This window comes from Myotis daubentonii, chromosome 3 (genome assembly GCF_963259705.1).
Source record: "Myotis daubentonii chromosome 3, mMyoDau2.1, whole genome shotgun sequence".
NCBI classification, from domain to species: Eukaryota; Metazoa; Chordata; class Mammalia; order Chiroptera; family Vespertilionidae; genus Myotis; species Myotis daubentonii.
This window is the reverse complement of record NC_081842.1, coordinates 184,318,388-184,337,384: the sequence shown is the minus strand read 5'-3', so window position 1 is coordinate 184,337,384 and position 18,997 is coordinate 184,318,388. Positions and strand designations below refer to the sequence as shown.

At 41.4% G+C, this 18,997-nt stretch overlaps 1 protein-coding gene across 13 annotated transcripts in view; it reads left to right on the top strand.

Moving 5' to 3' along the window:
* Nucleotides 1-18,997, top strand: part of OSBPL9 (oxysterol binding protein like 9) — a 141,266-nt gene that overhangs the window by 121,475 nt on the left and 794 nt on the right. For 12 of the 13 annotated variants that reach the window (XM_059689632.1, XM_059689629.1, XM_059689631.1 and 9 more), the window contains 11 exons: nt 6,232-6,344; nt 6,469-6,587; nt 9,408-9,493; nt 11,629-11,800; nt 12,886-12,970; nt 13,621-13,731; nt 14,239-14,302; nt 14,418-14,558; nt 16,300-16,378; nt 17,264-17,355; nt 18,707-18,842. In XM_059689632.1, coding sequence (XP_059545615.1) covers nt 6,232-6,344; nt 6,469-6,587; nt 9,408-9,493; nt 11,629-11,800; nt 12,886-12,970; nt 13,621-13,731; nt 14,239-14,302; nt 14,418-14,558; nt 16,300-16,378; nt 17,264-17,355; nt 18,707-18,842 — 1,198 coding nt within the window. The remainder of the gene's footprint in view (nt 1-6,231; nt 6,345-6,468; nt 6,588-9,407; nt 9,494-11,628; nt 11,801-12,885; nt 12,971-13,620; nt 13,732-14,238; nt 14,303-14,417; nt 14,559-16,299; nt 16,379-17,263; nt 17,356-18,706; nt 18,843-18,997) is intronic. The other variant, XM_059689635.1, reaches the window with a different exon arrangement.

The window sequence follows — 18,997 nt, the reverse complement described above, 5'->3', positions numbered from 1 at the left end:
TGTATTACCCTTGAACGAATTTTTCATATATCACTGCCTCTGAAATGCTATCACTGGCTAACTCCTTTTTGTTTCTCCAAATCCACAACTATTCAGCTGCCTGTGATTGTTGTTCTGTGAGCACTTTCACACCCTTAGCAACATTAGCACTCTTTTGATGGCCTCTTCATGTTTTAAAATTGTGCTAATGGAGCATTTCCAGCAACAAAATCATTTCTCCTTTGCTTGTTGCCTGAGAGACTCTTTGTCATGCTGAAAGGGTTGTCAGGTCAAAAACTGAAGTTTTGGACAACCGAGACATTTTTTCCTGTGAACAACTTGGGCAAGAACCGAGTTGTTTGAGATGGGAGATGTTTAGAACTGAAGTTTGACGGTACTTGTTTTTGTATTAGTGTGGAGAGCTATAGTAGGTGGAGGTGTAAAAAAGACCCAGTCTCTGCCCTCTGGGAACTCACTATCTTTTGGGGGAAGAAACAGACATTTATAATTTAACTAGAGGCCCAGTGCATGAAATTTGTGCACGAAGGGGGGGTGTCCCTCTCCAATCTTGGACCCCTGGAAGGATGTCCGACTGCCCTCTCATAATCCAGGGCTGCTGGCTCCCAACCACTCGCCTGCCTGCCTGATTGCCCCTAACCGCTTCTTCCTGCCAGCCTGATCACCCCCTAATGACTCCCCTGACAGCCTGATCGACGCCTAACTGCTCCCCTGCCGGCCAATTGCCCCTAACTGCCCTCCCCTGCCAGCCTGGTCACCCCCAAATGCCCTCCCCTGCAGGCCTGGTTCCTCCCAACTGCCCTCCTCTGCAGACCTGGTCCCCCCCAACTGCCCTCGCCTGCTGGCCTGGTCCCCCCAACTGCCCTCCTCTGCAGGCCTGCCCCCCCCCAACTGCCCTCCCCAGCCGGCCTGGTCCGCCCCAACTGTCCTCCCCTGCTGGCCCAGTCACCCCCAACTGCCCTCCCCTGCCGGCCTGATTGCCCACAACTGCCCTCCTCTGCAGGCCATCTTTGACCACATGGGGGCGGCCATCTTGTGTGTTGGAGTGATGGTCAGTATGCATATTACCTCTTTATTATATAGGATGGTATACGTGCTTCAATAAGAATAAGCACAGAAAGCCATGGGAGCATTTTGAAGTCCTGAGAAGTCAGAGAAGGATTCACAGATGAGGGGAGGGGATGTGATCCTAAGGTTCATGTGGACGAGTAGAGAAGAGGGACATTGAGAGAGAGAGGAGGGGGAATTGGAAATGTTCTCATGGAAATGGAACCCTGTTAAAGAAGGTCTGGAGTCAAGGGGAGCTTGATTGGCTGCAGCATAAGTTGTGGGGAGTGGTTAAAAAAAGATAACATAAGAGTTTGTCAAGGGCCAGATCATAAAAGAGTCCGTAACCTTTTACCGATTTTGAACATTTCCTCACTAGTGATGGAAGTTGCTGGTCACATCTACATTTTGGAAAGACAGTATAGGATTGAACGTATAGTATTAAATGCAGTGGGGCTGCATAACAGGTAGGGAGACTAGCCAAAACTGGGTATTAAGTTGACAAATCTTGACAGCCTGAGCCAAGGTAATAGCAAGGCAGTGGAGAGAAGTGTGTGAATTCCAGAGATATTAAGCAGGCAGATTTTGATAGATACTGATCATGGGTTTCCCCTTATTAGAAAAGTAGAGGCCCAATGCACGAAAGTTCTTGCAAGAGTAGACCTTCCTTCCCCGACTGCCGGCACCGGCCAGAATGATGGCCTGAATGACAGCCGGAAGATGTCTAGTCTAATTAGCATATTATCCTTTTATGATTATAGACTAGAGGCCTGGTGCACAAAAATTTGTGCACTCGGGGGGGGGAGGGTCCCTCAGCCCGGCCTGTGCCCTCTCGCAGTCTGGGACCCCTCAGGAGATAACGACCTGCTGGCTTAGGCCTGCTCCCGGGTGGCAGAGGGCAGGCCCAATCCCTAGGTGCAGCCCCTGGTCGGGCTCAGAGCAGGGCCGATTGGGGAGTTGGGGTGCCGCCCCCTGTCATGCACAGTGCAGGGCGGATCGGTAGGTTGCGATGCCACCCTCAGTCACACTCGGTAGGGCCGATTGGGGGGTTGGGGCACCGTCCCCTGTCACACTCGAGGCAGGGTCGATGGGGAGGTTGCGGCGCCACCCCCTGTCACGCACAGAGCAGGGTCGATCAGGGGGTTAGGGAGCTCCCCCCTGTCATGCACAGAGCAGGGCCCATCAGGGGGTTGGGGAGCTCCCCCCTGTCACTCACAGAGCAGGGCCGATCCGAGGCTTGAGGAGCTCCCCCCTGTCACAGAGTAGGGCCGATAGGGGAGTTGGGGCACCGCCCCTTGTCACCCACAGAGCAGGGCCGATCAGGGGGTTGGGGCGCCGCCACTCTCACACTCAGGGCAGGGCCGATGGGGAGGTTATGGCTCTACCCCGTCACACACAGAGCAAGGCCCATGGGGGGGGGGGGCGGGGTGCCGCACCCTGTCACACACAGAGCAGGGCCGATCAGGCGGTTGGGGCACCGCACCCTGTCACACACAGAGCCGCAGGGCGATCAGGGGGTTGGGGAGCTCCCCCCTATCAGGCACAGAGCAGGGCCAATCAGGGGGTTGGGGCACCTTCCCCTGTCATGAACAGAGCAGGGCGGATAGGGAGGTTGTGGCCCCGCCCCCTGTCACACACAGAGCCACAGGGCCATCAGGGGGTTTGGGCGCTGCCCCGTCACACTGATCCCGGTGCTGGGAGGCATATTACCCTTTTACTATATAGGATAGAGGCCTGGTGCATGGGTGGGGGCCGGCTGGTTTGCCCTGAAGGGTGTCCTGGATCAGGGTGGGGGTCCCCACTGGGGTGCCTGGCCAGTCTGGGTGAGGGGCTGAGGGCTGTTTTCAGGCTGGCGGGTGACTGAAGCTCCCAACCGCTCCTTTTTTTCTTTTTTTTTCTTTTTTATTCTGGGCCAGCTTTAGCTCTGAGGCTTGGCTCCAGCTCTGAGGCCTTGGCTGCTGAAAGCAGGTATCTGGTTTGTTTGGGTTCTATAATCGAAACACTGTTTTAACTCCAGCTCTGAGATCCCTGCTGGCTGAAAGCAGGTTTCTGGGGTTTTGTTTAGCTTCTATATTTGTAACAATGTTTCAAACTGCAAGCTCAGAGGCCGGCAGCGGCAGGCGGGGAATGTTGGAGTCCTCCGTCACTGAAGCAAGCAAGCCTCATGTTCACTTCAAGCTGCCTGGCTTCTGCCTGCCATCTTGGCTGGAAGTTAATTTGCATATCGCCCTGATTAGCCAATGTGAAGGGTAGCAGAGGTACGGCTAATTACCATGTTTCTCTTTTATTAGATAGGATATTTGACTTATTTTATATCATCAAATCAAAGCTAGATAACGAACTATTACACAGAAAAAAAACTTTTTTACATGTAGAGTTATTTACATGATAGCTAATAAGCAAAATACTTCTTAGCCCTACTGATACATAGACTGCTGTAAGACTTCGGATTCTGGAATCTAAGAAAGAATAGGTTCTAAATCTATTTTGATTCAAAGGTGTGTGATCTTGATCACATTATTTAACCAATGTAATTCTTCCTTGTATGTAAAATGAGGACAATAATGGTTTCAACTTCAGGAATTATTGTGGACATTTAAATGAGAATAATGTCTGTCAAGTGCTTACTATCTTTTCTGGCCTGTAACAAGCACTCAATCAATGGTAACTTTTAGAAGGCAAATTAACATTTATTTGCTTTAGTGTTCCTATGTTTGTTACAGATATAGTTGGCTTCATTTTTTTGTTGGGCATTTTTTCCAATACTCTGGCTTCCTCAGGAATTGGTACTACTGTTATACCTTGGGATTTGCTGTATAAAACATTACACATTTGGAAATGATTGTCTGTGAATTTTTAAGTTTATCATCAGCCAGGCCTTAGACCTTGAACTTTGTTGTGTTTTTTATTTTAATAAATATTGTGAAGGACTCTAGTACTCTTAAGTGTGCACATGAACTGAAAAGTACAATATTCATATATAATTTTATAATAACTGCCCAAAATTTCAAAATTCATAAAGGAAAATGACTATTGGATCAGAAAGTTTTGGATCAAATTTAACTTTTAAACGTGGAAAAAATGAAATGTATGTGATCTAGGTGAACATGTACTTTTAAGACAGGACACTTCAGTTAAGGAAAAGAACCTACAACTAAAAAGACCGGCCTAACAGAAAGGGTATCATGTCCATGTAGGGAAATAAACTAAGGAGAAACCATTATTACTAGTTTGCCAGTAAAAATTTCACTTTAACTTTAAAAAATATTTCTTATGATGATAGGGCATGTTGTAAAGAACTTGTGCTTTGAAGCCAGACATGCATTTGAAATGGCTCTACTGCTTATCAGCTGTGTGACTTCAGGTGGTCATTGATCCTCTGAGCATATGTATATGATGAGAATAATCATATCTAACTTGTTGTGGATTCTCTTGTAATTATAATTAAATCCAGAGCTTTAAATTTTTTGGCTTAGTTTATTATGATCTTATATTAAATTCTATACAAGTTAGCCCATTGAATATAAATCTTTTCTGTATGCATATCATTTTGTCAAGGCATTGTTTTTTAACTATATTCTATCTTTTGTCTTGAACATGGTAACTTATGAAATGGGTTTTTCCCATTTTGACCTTTATTGAGCATTCCTCTTGGCCCAGGCATGGTTTCTAATCTGAGTAAGGAGGAAAAGCACAGCATAAATAGATACGACCTTTGGAAATGCATCTAAAATAACATACATATTTTAAAGGATTTGGGGTTTTTAGACCAACTGGTTTAAAAGATTAACTCTATTTTGGTGATCTATCAAAGGGTCACAAAACATTTTGGAGATTATTTTCATGCAGCTCTTTTATTTAATGATAAATTGATTTTTCTTACCTATGTCTTTACTCATATTTTCCATGAACTCAAAACTAGTGAAGTAGACATTAGTTAAAGTACCTTGTGATGAATACTACTAAACTATCAAATAAGCAATATTTAGTTAACTAAGGATTTTTGAAAACTAGATTAAAAGAAGGTAAGTAACCAGAACAAACCATTTTTAAATTAGAATAGATATGTTTTAATATTAGAATAATAGGCAAAGGACGGAGAATTTTTAGGGTGAGAAACTTTACAATACTACAGTGTTGAAAAGTTGTCATTATACGTTGTCAAAATCCGTAGAATGTACAGCGCCAAGAGTGAACCCTGATATATATTATGGATTTTGAGTGAAAATGATGAGTGTGATGTTGATAGTGGGGGAGGTAGAGCATTAGGGATTCTTGTACTTTCTACTTGATTTTGTTGTGAACCTAAAACTGCTCTAAAAACTATAGTTTATTATTAAATAAAAAAATCAAAAGTAGGTAAGTAATCAGAGCAAACTATGTTTAAATTAGAATATATACATTTTGTACCTATAATTTTGTAACAAAATACTGGTTATATGTGTGTACCATTTTATAAGTTATATTTTAAATGTGAGAAATTTGGTTTCTATTTTTATATTTAATAAACTCTGACTTCGATTATTCTTTTATTAATGTACAAATACTTATTCTGGGTAAGTTATGTTCACATAACTATTGTATAATAGAGGAAGTGCTTTTACACCCTGTTAACCAGTTTGTAATACCAGTTACCATAAATTTACTTGTAAAAATTAATATGCTTTTTTATTTTGTAATTTTAAATACAGTTTTCTTATGACTGGGAAGAATGTAAATATCAATGTGGACTTTTATCAAAGGATCTCAAAAATATAGACAAGACCTCTTTCTGAGACTAAGTAATAGACTTGCCATTTTTGAGGTTCTAGAAATTGTTGCCAAGAATTATGACATACCTACATTTGTACAAAGTAACAAAATCAGAAAATGAACTCATTTTAAACTTAGACAAAAAAGCAAAACTAATTTTTGATGGCTTCTCAACATGGCTTGGTTGAGCACACCCTATGCAAAAAGCGTAAAACAAGAGACCTGGCCACCAAACTGGGCAGTCTCAGAATGGGAGCCACAGGGAGAGAGTTGGAAAGTGTATACCTATATGTATGTATATAAGCAGCTAACTCTTAAGAGTCTGGTTTGTCAGTTGAATATATTAGTTTTCAAGTAGCTTTGTAGGTTAACGTCTTACTGTGATTCTAAGTTGCTTTCTTAAAAGATTTAAGAAGGTGATTATTATTTTTTTAGTTCCTCTGGATCTGCTTCAGCCTTGACCCACAGTAGCTCAGGAAATAGTCTAAAGCGTCCAGATACCACAGAGTCACTCAATTCTTCCATGTCCAATGGAACAAGTGATGCTGGTAAGTGACCTTGGAGAATTTAACTTTTTTCTTTCCTTAAAAATATTTGGGGGAAATTTGCAATACTGGTAGCAGCACAGATTGGCCATTTACCACTAGTCTAAGAAGATCTGTTTTATTTTAGACCTTTTCGATTCCTATGATGATAGAGATGATGAAGGGGAGGCGGGGTCAGTAGAAGAGCACAAGAGCGTTATCATGCATCTCTTGTCACAGGTTAGACTTGGAATGGATCTTACTAAGGTAAGAATCAAATTTGTCATTTGCTGTCTTAATGTGTGGATTCTTAGTGATTGTATGGTGAGTGTGCCTGCACATATAGTGTAATGACATAATTTCTATTTATACTTTTGTTTTGTTGTGACTTAATATATATTTAGATGAATAAACAATATTTTTATAAATTAATGAAATAAAGCCAGAATAATTTCAGAGGTAGTATGGATGGATGAAGATTTGGATTTTATTGGGGCAAACAAGGACTAGTATTGGGTTTGGACAAAAACTAAAGCAGTATAGTGTACACATAATCAAAATAAGCAGAGTTCTGACCTTAGGGTTAGAGGACCTATGCTAACAACCTACCTCTGCTATTACCAAACCATGTGACCTTGAGCAAGCCCCTTCCATCATGATCTTTAGGTTCTTTGTATGCAAAGTGGACACACTGACTGACTTCAGAGTAGTAAGGATCAGAACAGATAATGAATGGAAAATTGTATGACACATATTCAGCCATACAATTACTGTGGTCTGGATTTACTAGTAAATTTGAATCTAATCTTGGTACTGGTGTATGGGTGCCTTTGTATATCTCTGTCACTGTGCTAACAGCCTCATCCTTTCACTTAATTTTCACCACAACACTACAAAGTAGGTGTTATTGTTCGTTCATTTTATTGATGAGGAAACTAAAACTCATGGAGGTTAAGTAACTTGGATAAATCCTATTAAATAGCAGAAGTGAGATTCTGATCTGGTCTGTGATTTCAAACTCTGTAATCTTTCCATGCTGCCTCTTGTCTTAGAGAGTTGAGCTGCAATAGCTTTATATTGGTTAACTTATTCTACCCAACTTTAGAAAGTTAATAACATTCAGGAGTCTTGCTTTTGTTATGACCAGGTCAAACTATAGTCTTTGTCAGTGTGAGCTTCATTTTGGTTTGGATTTAGAGAGTAATTAAGAAAAAAACTAATTCATAATATTTTCTAATAAAGTGTCTAAAATAAAACCTTCACAAGGATAGCACTAACTTGTGGAACCCAACATACTTGCCAGGAATGTTCTAGATAAGAGAATATTTGTAGGAGTTTGCCCCAAGAATTTTTTCAGTGTTCATTAGAGTACATAATTGCTGAATCAAAATTTGCACTTTGCATTTTAAAGTCATAACCTAATTTTAGACGTTGACATTTATATTTTTTCGACATCTTCTACCTTGGTTGGTTTTGGTCTCCAATTATGGAAGACCCACCTAAAGGTAACTTGAAGGATACTAGGTTTATTATCTCACATAATGAGAAGTCCAGAAGGAGAGGAGTCCGGGGTTGATGGGATTGGTGGGCCAGCAGTGTGGGAAGGACCTACAGTCTCTCTGCTCTGCCATCCTTACATGCTGACCTCTGAGAGTGGTAGGAAGTTGTACTGAGTCAGTACATAAGCTTACCTGCCAGTCTAGCTAAATTTAGATTATGAACATGTTCAGTGGAAGGAAAATGTTTACTTAAATTGATAATAAACATCCTAAATGTTACCGCCAGAGTGCACCTTTCTAAGCTTGTGCTCCATCAGCACTCTATATGCCCTAACCCTCACCAGCCACACTGGTCAGTTTCTGTCGCACCCAATTTCCTGTCTCCGTGTCCTTTTCCCCCCTCCGATCTTCATTTCTTAGTCTTCTGTTTCCTCCTCTTTTTTATTACAGCCTTACTCTCCCCTAAGGCTTTTGGCTAGTGCCACCGCAATGAATTCTTTCCCAGCTCTGCCCTCATTCCTGTCCCCCAAACAGAACATGATCCTTCCCTCTCCTGGACTTCCAGGGTAATTTGAGCATCTCTTGTATGATAACATTTAACACAGGTCTTGAATATGGTGGATATGCAGTAATTACTAAATTTAAAGGAATGTTTACTTATTATGGTGCTTTGTTTCCCTAGTAAATTATTTATAATCTGATATACACTTAAAAAACTCTTCTTCCACTTCATAATGAGATTTTTCCTTTTTTATTGATTATTACTAATCTTTCTCATTCCTTCTTCCCATATTCCAACTTTTTATTTTATTTGCTTTCTCCTCTGCCACATTCCCAGCCCCTCAGCATTTTTCTTCATGGGTTCAGCCCCATGATAGAAATAGTTCATTGATTCCCATCCTTGTTCTCTTCACCCTTGGTCCTTCCTTCAGTTGCTACTATAAAAATTTCTTAACTGTGTAATAGTAGCTGAGAATGCAAGTGTGAGTAAGGGTGGTCCTTGCGTTCATGTCAGTTACTTGAGGACACAGATTCATAAGTAGATAAATTGCCTAGTGCATTTAATGATCGAGAAGCATCAGCAGATATGGAAAGTGCACAAACCCCCTCCCCAAAGTAAGCAGACCCAATTTTGAATTCCCACATTAGTAACAGTACAGTGAGAACATTTCTCACTCTCTTTGAGCTTCATTTTCCTCCCCTGTAAAACAGGGATAATAATTTCTTCACAACAGGGTTGTTGTACAATTCAATAAGATGTGTATGTAATGCCCAGCAGGTATTAGGCACCCAAAGATTGTCTAGAGTAGTTTGTTGTTCTTGTCTCACTGAGCCAGGCAGCTAAAGGGAGGTTCACAGAGGAAGTGGCTTTGAAAATTCAAAACCCCTCTCTGTTTTTCATCTGCTGGGCAGGGTACTGGGCATTTCTGAAGCAGAGCAGTTTGGGAAGTAGGTATCAGAAGCATGCCAGGGCAGTACTTGGTGGGTGTGACCATGGTTAGAATGGGTTTTGTTTTTTTCAGCAGTGCAGCAGTCTGTTTCTCTGTAGTAGAATATGATACTCAAGGCTCAAATGTGTGTTTTGCAGGTAGTTCTTCCAACATTTATTCTTGAAAGAAGATCTCTTTTAGAAATGTATGCAGACTTTTTTGCACATCCGGACCTGTTTGTGAGGTATTTGATGATAAACACAGTAGTTTATAATTGTTAAAGATTTTACCAGTAGCTTTCTGCCTTTGCAGGATAGATGGATTCCCGGCCTTTTAAGTATTTCTGGATGAAAGGCATTGAGTATTTTGTTTATACTAGAGGTCTGTCTGTTTGCTTAGGTTACATGGTAGTGATGATGTTAGGCAACCAACATGTTAAAAAAAAATCGTAAGAGCCCATTAATAGGTAGCCATTATTTACAGAGCCACATCTATAAGCTTATTTGGTCCAGGACTGGTATTCACTATTAAATTACTTACACATATCCTGATGAAGTTCAGTTAACTGAGTTCATCAAAACTTTCTAAAGCACCCATTATTTCCCAGACACTTCTATGAGCTGGAGAAAGAAAAAGTCACTGTTTGCCCTTGAGGAGCTTACAGTCTAGTTTCCAGATTGTAAAGCTTGAAATAGTAGATATATGCACAAAAGACAGACGTCATCAAAAGGTGGAATTGATTTACAAGGAGGTGAGTTCGCATTGCTTTTCAGTGGTAGCAGGACAATTTTCTTTGTAAGGGGATGTTCTAATCCGTTCTGATGCATTCGTTGGCTTTGGGCTGTGGTTTACTAAAGCCAAATACAAATCACTGAGGTGTCACAGTGGGTGGACTCATTGGCCGACATTGATGTGCATGTTTCCTTCCTGATGAAGATTTAAGAGACCATTTTACCACTATCCTAAGGGAAGAACTTCAATTAATATGGCACTGTTTAATACATAATTGAACAAATAAAATGTAAACATTTATTGGTAATGTGTAAGTAAAGATTCAAAGTACCAGTTATTCTTTAGATATGGGTTCAAGATTTAAGGGTAGTCTTTATGTATGAGAATTTAAACTTTGAGGTCCCTTAGAGGAACCATTTAAAAATATTAAAAAGTACAGCTAAAAAGCCAGTAGATAAGATTAAGTGGAATTCTAAAAATACTAAATCCCAAAAAGGAAGTAAAGGAACAAGTCACAAAGGGGACAAATAGAAAACAAATTCTATACTAGATGGTAGGGTTAAACCCAGCTTTATCAGTAGTGACACTAAATATAAATAGCATGCATACTCCATTTAAGAGTGATTTTCAGACTGGATAAAAAAAAGCAAGATCCATCTATGCTATTTGCGAGCAAGAAATTTTAAATATGAAGTAGAAGGATGGACAAATACATATGCAAAACACATATAACAAAGCTGGTGTCGCTTGTATTAGTATCAGACAAAGAAGAGTTTTTAAGACAAATATTGCCAGAGACAAATAGGGATATTTCATATGATTAAGAAAAGGTCAATTTATCAAGAATAAATAAGAATCCTAAATGCATATGTACCTAGTAACACAGCTTCGAAATACATTTCAGCAAAAATTGACTAAACTGATGGGGATAATAGACAAGTGCACGATTGTGGTTGGAAATTTCTTAGGAACTGACTTAACAGTAGCTCCCTGCATGCACTGCCCCATCTCACCCCCAGGAAAACCTGTAAGGCTATAGGAGAGTCAAACAGCATTACCTATCAGCTCGACCTGGTTCACCTTCTGGACACTATCAATTTGTATAACACAGTCTTTCAAGTACACATGGAATATTCATCAAGATACACCATGTACTGGGAAGATGTAATAAATTTTAAATCATTGGAACCATACAGAGTATATTCTCTTTGAGCATGAAAGAATTAAATCAGAAATCAATAACACAAATACATCTAGAAAATCTCCAACTATTTGGCAATTAAGCAGTGCACTTATATGAAGTTCTGGAACACGGAAACTAACCTGTGGTACTAGAAACCAGAAACAGTGTTTGCCTCAGGGTGAGGGGTGGAGATTGCTTGGAAAGGGGGGATAAGGAAACTTGGGGGGAATGGAAATGTCCTGTATGGTGATTGAGTAAATGGATTACACATCTAAGTCACCAAACCACACGCTTACGACCAGTGTGTTTAATTATCCCTATTATACCTCAGTTTTAAAAGGAAACTGGGGTAACTCCTGGTCCTAGGTCCTCACCTGTCTCAAGGTGGGCCATGCTGAGGGTTGCTGCATCAGCTTGCATCCTGTCAGAAAGCAAAACACAAATATTGTCTTTCTCCCTTTCAGCATTAGTGACCAAAAGGATGCCAGAGACCGAATGGTTCAGGTTGTGAAATGGTACCTCTCGGCCTTCCACGCGGGAAGGAGAGGATCGGTTGCCAAAAAGCCATACAATCCCATTTTGGGTGAGATCTTTCAGTGTCACTGGACATTACCAAACGATACTGAGGAGAACACGGTGAGTTCTGCACTGGCGTTTTTAATTATCTTCAGTTGTGTACTGGTCAGGATTTCATTTTATTTGGAGATAGATAACAGTTATACAGGTAATGATCAGAAGATGCTCACCACCCATAGAATTGTGCTGTAGGATCAGCATATTTTGAATATAATGAGCAACGGGAAAGAGGGGCATGAGATAAAGGTAGAAATATAATCATGCAAGGCCTCGTGGGCCATAATGATGATTTTATGGCTTACCAGGATGTCATTTCTTTGTTTTGAAAAGATCTTTTAATGATTTTAGGAAAAAATAAATTAGAAAGGGGCAAAAATAGAGGCCAGGAGACCGTTGAGGCCTTGGCCATTATTCCAGGAGAGACATGGTTGATGCGAGCTGTATTTTGGAGTTAGAACTGATAGATGGACTGCGGGGAGGTAAGGGAAAGCAGACAGAGATGAATCCTTGCATTTGGGGCTTCAGCAGTTGATTGGTGCTATTTATTAAGAAGGAAAAGATTGGATTTGGGGGAGGAAAGATCAGGAACTCAAATTTGAAACATCAAGTATGAGTGATCTGTTAGACATTGAGTGGAGCTGTCAGTTGGGAGTTAGAATTTAAGAGTCTGGAGTTCAAGGGAGTGATCTAGAGTGGAGATGGTGCTTTCGGAGACATTAGGTAGCTAGCACAGAGCAGAGTTGTAGGTGACTCACACCTGAGCCCAGGGCTCCCAGCACTTAGAGGTTGCTTTGAGGAAGACGACCAGCAAGGAAGATTCAAATAAAGTAAAAGGTCTCGAGGGATGAGGAACAAACCCCCTGGCCCACAGCGCCTGGCACAGAATAGTCTCATAGACATAACTCCCCAGATCTTTCCCTTTCCAGGCAACACGTCACATTAGTTCTTTCTGAAGACAGGCAGTCACATGTCTGTTCTTATTCCAGCTGTGTGATTCAGCGCCGTGATGACATTGGGCCAGGTGCTTTGAGTGTGTAGAGGGGGAGCAGTAACCACCAAGGAAAGGAGAGATTCCCTCATTAGAGTCTCTGCAGTGTCATTTGTGTTTCCACATCAAAAGAAAATGATGTTATATTTGCTTGCAGGAGCTAGTTTCAGAAGGACCAGTTCCCGGGGTTTCCAAAAACAGTGTAACATTCGTGGCTGAGCAGGTTTCCCATCATCCACCCAGTAAGTCACAGAGCTTAGTTCTTCTGCAACAACCACTTGAAACCATGCTGGCAAAAAAGGGTCATGAAAAGCTCATAGGCGAGATCACTACTGTCTTGTTTTATGGCTGCCTGTGTCTTCCCAGTCCTGTGAGGATAGGCGCTCTTATCTGTTCCTTGTATAAGTTCCAAAGACTATTAGCTTCACTATTATTTTCCAAATAAACTTTAATGCTTCTAAAGTCATTACACATAATAGCTGTACTGTAGAGACCTCAGCAACTTTGAGACAATTTACATAAATGAGTTGTAGTTGCTGCTCAGTATATTCCTGACATCGGGGAGAGACCACATCTCCTCAGTGTCTTATTTGCTCAGTGCAGTGGTACTACTGATGGGCCCAGCTGGGGCTGAGAGAGACAAGCTTACTGACCAGAAGAACAGGCAGACCTTTTGGTTTTAAGCCTCCAGGATTGGCCATAGTCTCATGGTTCAGGGAAATTTCTGCTCACATGACCCCAAATGAATGTTAGATTTGGGGAAAACGGTATAAAAGGCAGTTCTTTGAGGATTAAAGGATTTTCCTCAAGGAGTCAGTTCTTTCCCCAAGTTAAGGGAGTTGGAGAGGTGGGTGTAATTACACAGTACACTAATTTAAAATAATTTCTATAGTTTCAGCCTTTTATGCTGAGTGTTTTAACAAGAAGATACAATTCAATGCTCATATCTGGACCAAATCAAAATTCCTTGGAATGTCAATTGGGGTGCACAACATAGGGCAGGGTAAGTCTTTGGGCATGGGGTGGACTCCCATGTTACTAGAAATTTATGTCATTCTAATGGGTGCTGGGCAATTGTCTAAGTCAGTGGTCGGCAAACTGCAGCTTGGCAAACCGCGGTTCGAGAGCCACATGCGACTCTTTGACCCCTTGAGTGTGGCTCTTCCACAAAATACCGACTTCTGCGCATGGGCCACGAAGTTTCAATCGCACTGTATGTGCGCACCCGCACGTGGTATTTTGTGGAAGAGCCACACTCAAGGGGCCAGAGAGCCGCATGTGGCTCGCGAGCCGCGGTTTGCCGACCACGGGTCTAAGTGAGAGGAAATGGCCCCAGAAAGCCAGACTGGATGTCATTATTTGCATGTAAGCACGTTTATTTGGGGTGAAAGCAGTGGTGGGGTGCGAGCTTGTTTTTCCCTAAATTGAATGGAGAATCCATCAATCAGACAACAAGACCTTATGGCCAGGTGACACTAGTCATCAGAGTTCCTATCCCTTCTCTCCATAGGCTGTGTCTCGTGTCTAGACCATGATGAACATTACATCCTCACATTCCCCAATGGTTATGGAAGGCAAGTAGAGCTGCATCCATTTCTTCTAATCAGCGAGCAACAAACCCTGCTGATTCTTAAGCTATGCTCTTTCCTCTGAATTGTCAGCCTTACCTGAAAACTTTCGATTTTGCAGGTCTATCCTCACAGTGCCCTGGGTGGAACTAGGTGGAGAATGCAATATCAATTGTTCCAAAACTGGCTATAGTGCAAATATTGTCTTCCACACGAAACCTTTCTATGGGGGCAAGAAGCACAGAATTACTGCTGAGATTTTGTAGGTATTTTGATTTTTCTGCGTGAGTGCTCTTCTCTGAAATACTTTTCCTTTTGTCTTGAATGATGATGTCTGTTAGGAATTGACCCTTTTAATGGTTCTGTCTTTGTAAACATATTTCACATCTTGTGTGTCATTTCTCTTCTTAAAATCCCATTTTCAAAAGGAGTCCTAAAATACAGGTTCAGAATGATCAGGTCACTGGTGGGAATTCCTTCCTACAAACCCGACTTGCAAATGGGGAACAGAAAGGGGTCTTTCCTAGATGATTAGCAAACCCAGCTCATGGATTCTTGACTCACTGTGGCCAGATAGGGCTATGAGCTAGCCCATGCAGTAGACTGACTCCCACCTGAGTGTCTAGAAGTCGTGTTCTTTTTTGTGTGCCTTTCTGGGGAAAAACAGTAACTGTCACATCTTGGCTTGATTTTGTTTGATACTCTAGGGCAGGGGTGGGGACCATCCATCCCTGGAGCCATGTAAGGCCCTTGAAATCATTTGGTCTGGCCCTGCCAAGGCATTAGGGGTGAGTTAATTAGATGTTTGACCAAATAGCAGGCTAATTTTTAAGCTGGTAATTTTGTATGGCCCGCAAATGCTGTTATAAATATCCAAATGGCCCTTGGCAGAAAAGAAGTTCCCACCCCTGGTTTAATCTTTTGTTTTGTGCAGTAATATGCTGTGCAGGCTTGTAGCCTGAGAGCAATAGGCCATACCATACAGCCGAGGTGTCGTAGGCTGTGCCACCTAGGCTTATGTAGGTGCATTCTAATCGTGTTTGCACAAGAACAAAATTGCCTAAAGACTGCTTTCTCAGAACATATCCCTTCGTCAAGTGGTACATGACTGAGGACAACTGGATTCTCCTACTTACTTGCAGTTAGTTGGTTGCTACATATTACATGGCCTCTGGGAAACACTCTACACTTGAGGGAAAATTAGAGTGGAAAAGGCAAATAACATCTTAGTGTTCAAAAATAGTTTTGATCTAAGAGGATCTTGGGAACCCAAGGGGGTTGCCAGACAACACTTTGAGAACCACTGCACAGTGACCTAAACCTGGGGTCCTATGGGGTTTTCTTTTTCATTTGTACCCCTTCCTCAAAGCCCCTAAATCATAGAGGAAACAAGTTTTGGTCCAGTGATAAAAGCTTCATCCCCTACCCTGTGTATTTCTCTCTCCGGACCTCAGACTCCTTCTGGCCTTTGCCTTGCCCCTCCTAACTTGTCCTTTGCTGTGATGCTTATCTTTCCAAATTCCATACCTGCCATACATGTCATTACCGTGTCTAAGTAGAGGCCTCTTGGGACCTTTGAGAAAATGATCCTTGTCAGGTAAAGAGGCCAAACTGTTTGACGCAGAGGTCCCTTTCCGCCTCAGGTTGAACGGTTTCTGGCATAAGCAAAACCTTCCCTGACCTTCATCCCAGCAGTTTTGCCCTTGAACTCCAGTGATCACATAACTCCCCACAGCACTTACCACCCAGAATTTATGGTGTCCTTTCTCCCCACTGGCTGTGAACAGCCTGAGGGCAGGGATTGCCCCTAGTCTGCTGTTAGCATCAGCTCAGGGCCCATCTGGTTCTTACTTTTGACTGGGAAATCCAGTCCTGTTAAGCTGCTTTACCAAAGACGTCACAGTTGCTCTTCTGTTTTCTGTTCTGTGTAGGTAGGTCACCCTGACCAGATTCTTTGGTAATTTTCAACTTGAGACTGACACAAATGTTTCTTTTCTGTTTAGTTCTCCAAATGACAAGAAGTCCTTTTGTTCAATTGAAGGGGAATGGAATGGTGTCATGTATGCAAAATATGCAACAGGGGTAAGAAGCTATATTTTGCCACTTGTTTCAGGCTACATTGAATCATAGCCTATCCTTTACTCTGGCTTCCTTCATCTGGAAATTGAACCCTTGAGGCCAACTTGAATGCCATCCCTTCAGGGCAAGCCTTTTCCTTTCCCCACCTCTTCCCCAGCAGTAAAGGTAGTAGAATGATCTGACTTTCCTCTCAAAACATTCAAGAATAAGTATGTTTTATGCTGTACACCTGAAACTAATACAGCACAATACTGAATGTAAACAAGTTGAAAAAATATTTTTAATAAACATTTTTAAAAAGAAAAAATGTATGTTAAAAAATGCTTGGCACATAGTAAAGCACCAGTAAATGTTACCTATATCATTAGAATGTGTGGTATGTTTATAAAATGAAGTGCTGAACTAATTTGTGTTTATGTGCAGTTTGATTTTGTATAAGAAATGTAGTGAGTGCCTGGCACCAGGGATACAGAAATGAATAAGATAGTCCTTGCCCTCAGGGAACTTGCAAATGGTACCTAATTAAGGTAGGAAAGGTGGTGTGGGATTAACCGGAGTCAGTGAACTGGATTTTGGATTTGGAGAATTTGAAATGTAAAAAGCACTTCAGTATACTTATCATTAGTAGTAGTTGTTTTTGGGTCTAGCTCTCCAAGAGATTACATCCTGAGAATGTGGCATCTGGTCACGTCGAAAATGTTTATTGAATTGAGCCGCTACTAAGACTTAAGACAAAACTATATTTTAAGGCTGAAGATTGCTGATGAAACTCACTGTCTTTCTCAATATGTGGGATTTGATTATAACATCTATTAAAATCTTCTAGGAAGAGTTGACTCTTCTTAGAACAGGATGAACAATAAAATATCTACCTCTTCTGTTTCCTAGGAAAATGCAGTTTTTATAGATACCAAGAAGTTGCCTATAATCAAGAAGAAAGTGAGGAAGTTGGAAGATCAGAATGAGTATGAATCCCGCTGGTAAGGAGATAGAGCTGTTGATTGACTAGGCATAGCTGCAGGACTGGGTTATGGAGACAGTAGAACAGAGTGTAAGAGCACATACCAAGTTTGAATGCCTAGATTCATACAAGCTCCACCACTTACGATTTTGTAACAAAGACTTGTAAGCTTGCCTCTCTGCCTTTTTACCTGCAATGAGAACTGCTTCAGAGTTGTTGTGAGGAATAAATGAGATGACATGTTTGTAGCATATTATGATACTTGATGTATAGTAAGTACTTAGAGTGTGTTGGCTTACCACCCTCTTTGTGGTTTAGAAGAGGTGGCAGTGAGGTCCCAACTGAGAAATGTGTAGCAAAACACCTTCAGGTCTTTTATTTGCAAGAAACTTTAAAAAAAATTTCATCCCTAAGTATTTCAGCATATATCTCTCTAATGACATAAGAAAAAAAAACAAAAACAAAAAACCCCCACGAAGTATCATTATCACGCGTTAAGAAAATCAGTTATTCCTTAGTGCCTATTTGGTATTCAGTTTTCCAGTAAACTCAAACATCATTTTTTCCTTTCCCAATAAAATCAGGATCTTTTAGTGGTATGAGGAATTATGCACTAAAGTTCTTTGTTTAGTGTATTAGGGTGTTTAGTGTATTAGGGGGTTCATAAGTGAAGGTAGGGGGCCTTACAAATCATTACTCCTACTTCTTGTCACTAACTTGTTAATAATCTGCTCAGAGTTACATAAGTGGAAACATGGAAATATATGCTCTGCTACTCACCACAAGGGGATCTTAGGCGTGGACACTTTTCTAGTCCCTAGGAGTCTTCACTTGTAAAGTAACATGTTTGGACCAGACCTGTCCAGTTATCACCTTCCAGGCCTTGAGAGGAAGCTTACCCCTTTAAGCCTCTACAGTTGACTCTCATTCTCCATTTACGCTGTTTCTCCAAGGGAGCTTTTCTGAAACAGAACTTCTCAGCTCCTCTGTTCTAATCCTTTTATTTTATAATAAAGGACAACACTCAAGCCCTTGAGAGGTGAACTGACATCACCAAAGTTGCATAGCTAATTAGATGTAGAGTCAGAAATAGAATCCCAGGTCTCAGTTCTCACTTTTCTTTCTCCTCTGTTGTTCCTACCATATATCCAGCTTTCTGCCCATCCTTTATTTCCTCCTTTGACAAACGAGCAGTGGAATCTCCCAAGTCTATTTTTCTGATCTTTACCCCAGTGCCCTAGTGCCAGTTTAAGAATCTTTAGTCTGTGAACAATGGCACTTAAGGGTAGCTATAGACTTGCATTTCATTCTCAAGATTGCTCATAATTATGTCCATCTAGTACTTAGCACCTTTACTTCTTTTTTTTTAGTCTTTGGAAGGATGTCACTTTTAACTTAAAAATCAGAGATATTGATGCAGCAACTGAAGCCAAGCACAGACTTGAAGAAAGGCAAAGAGCAGAAGCCCGAGAAAGGAAAGAGAAGGAAATTCAATGGGAGACGAGGGTAAGCTTGCTCTGGGGAACCTGCCCCAACCTCCCAACTGCTACTGCTCCTGTATGCTGAGCTGTAACTCATTCATTTCAATGAATGTTGAAGTTCCAAACACTGTTTTAAGCAAGCATGCTGATGAACAAGATGAGTCCAGGTCCCTGCATGAA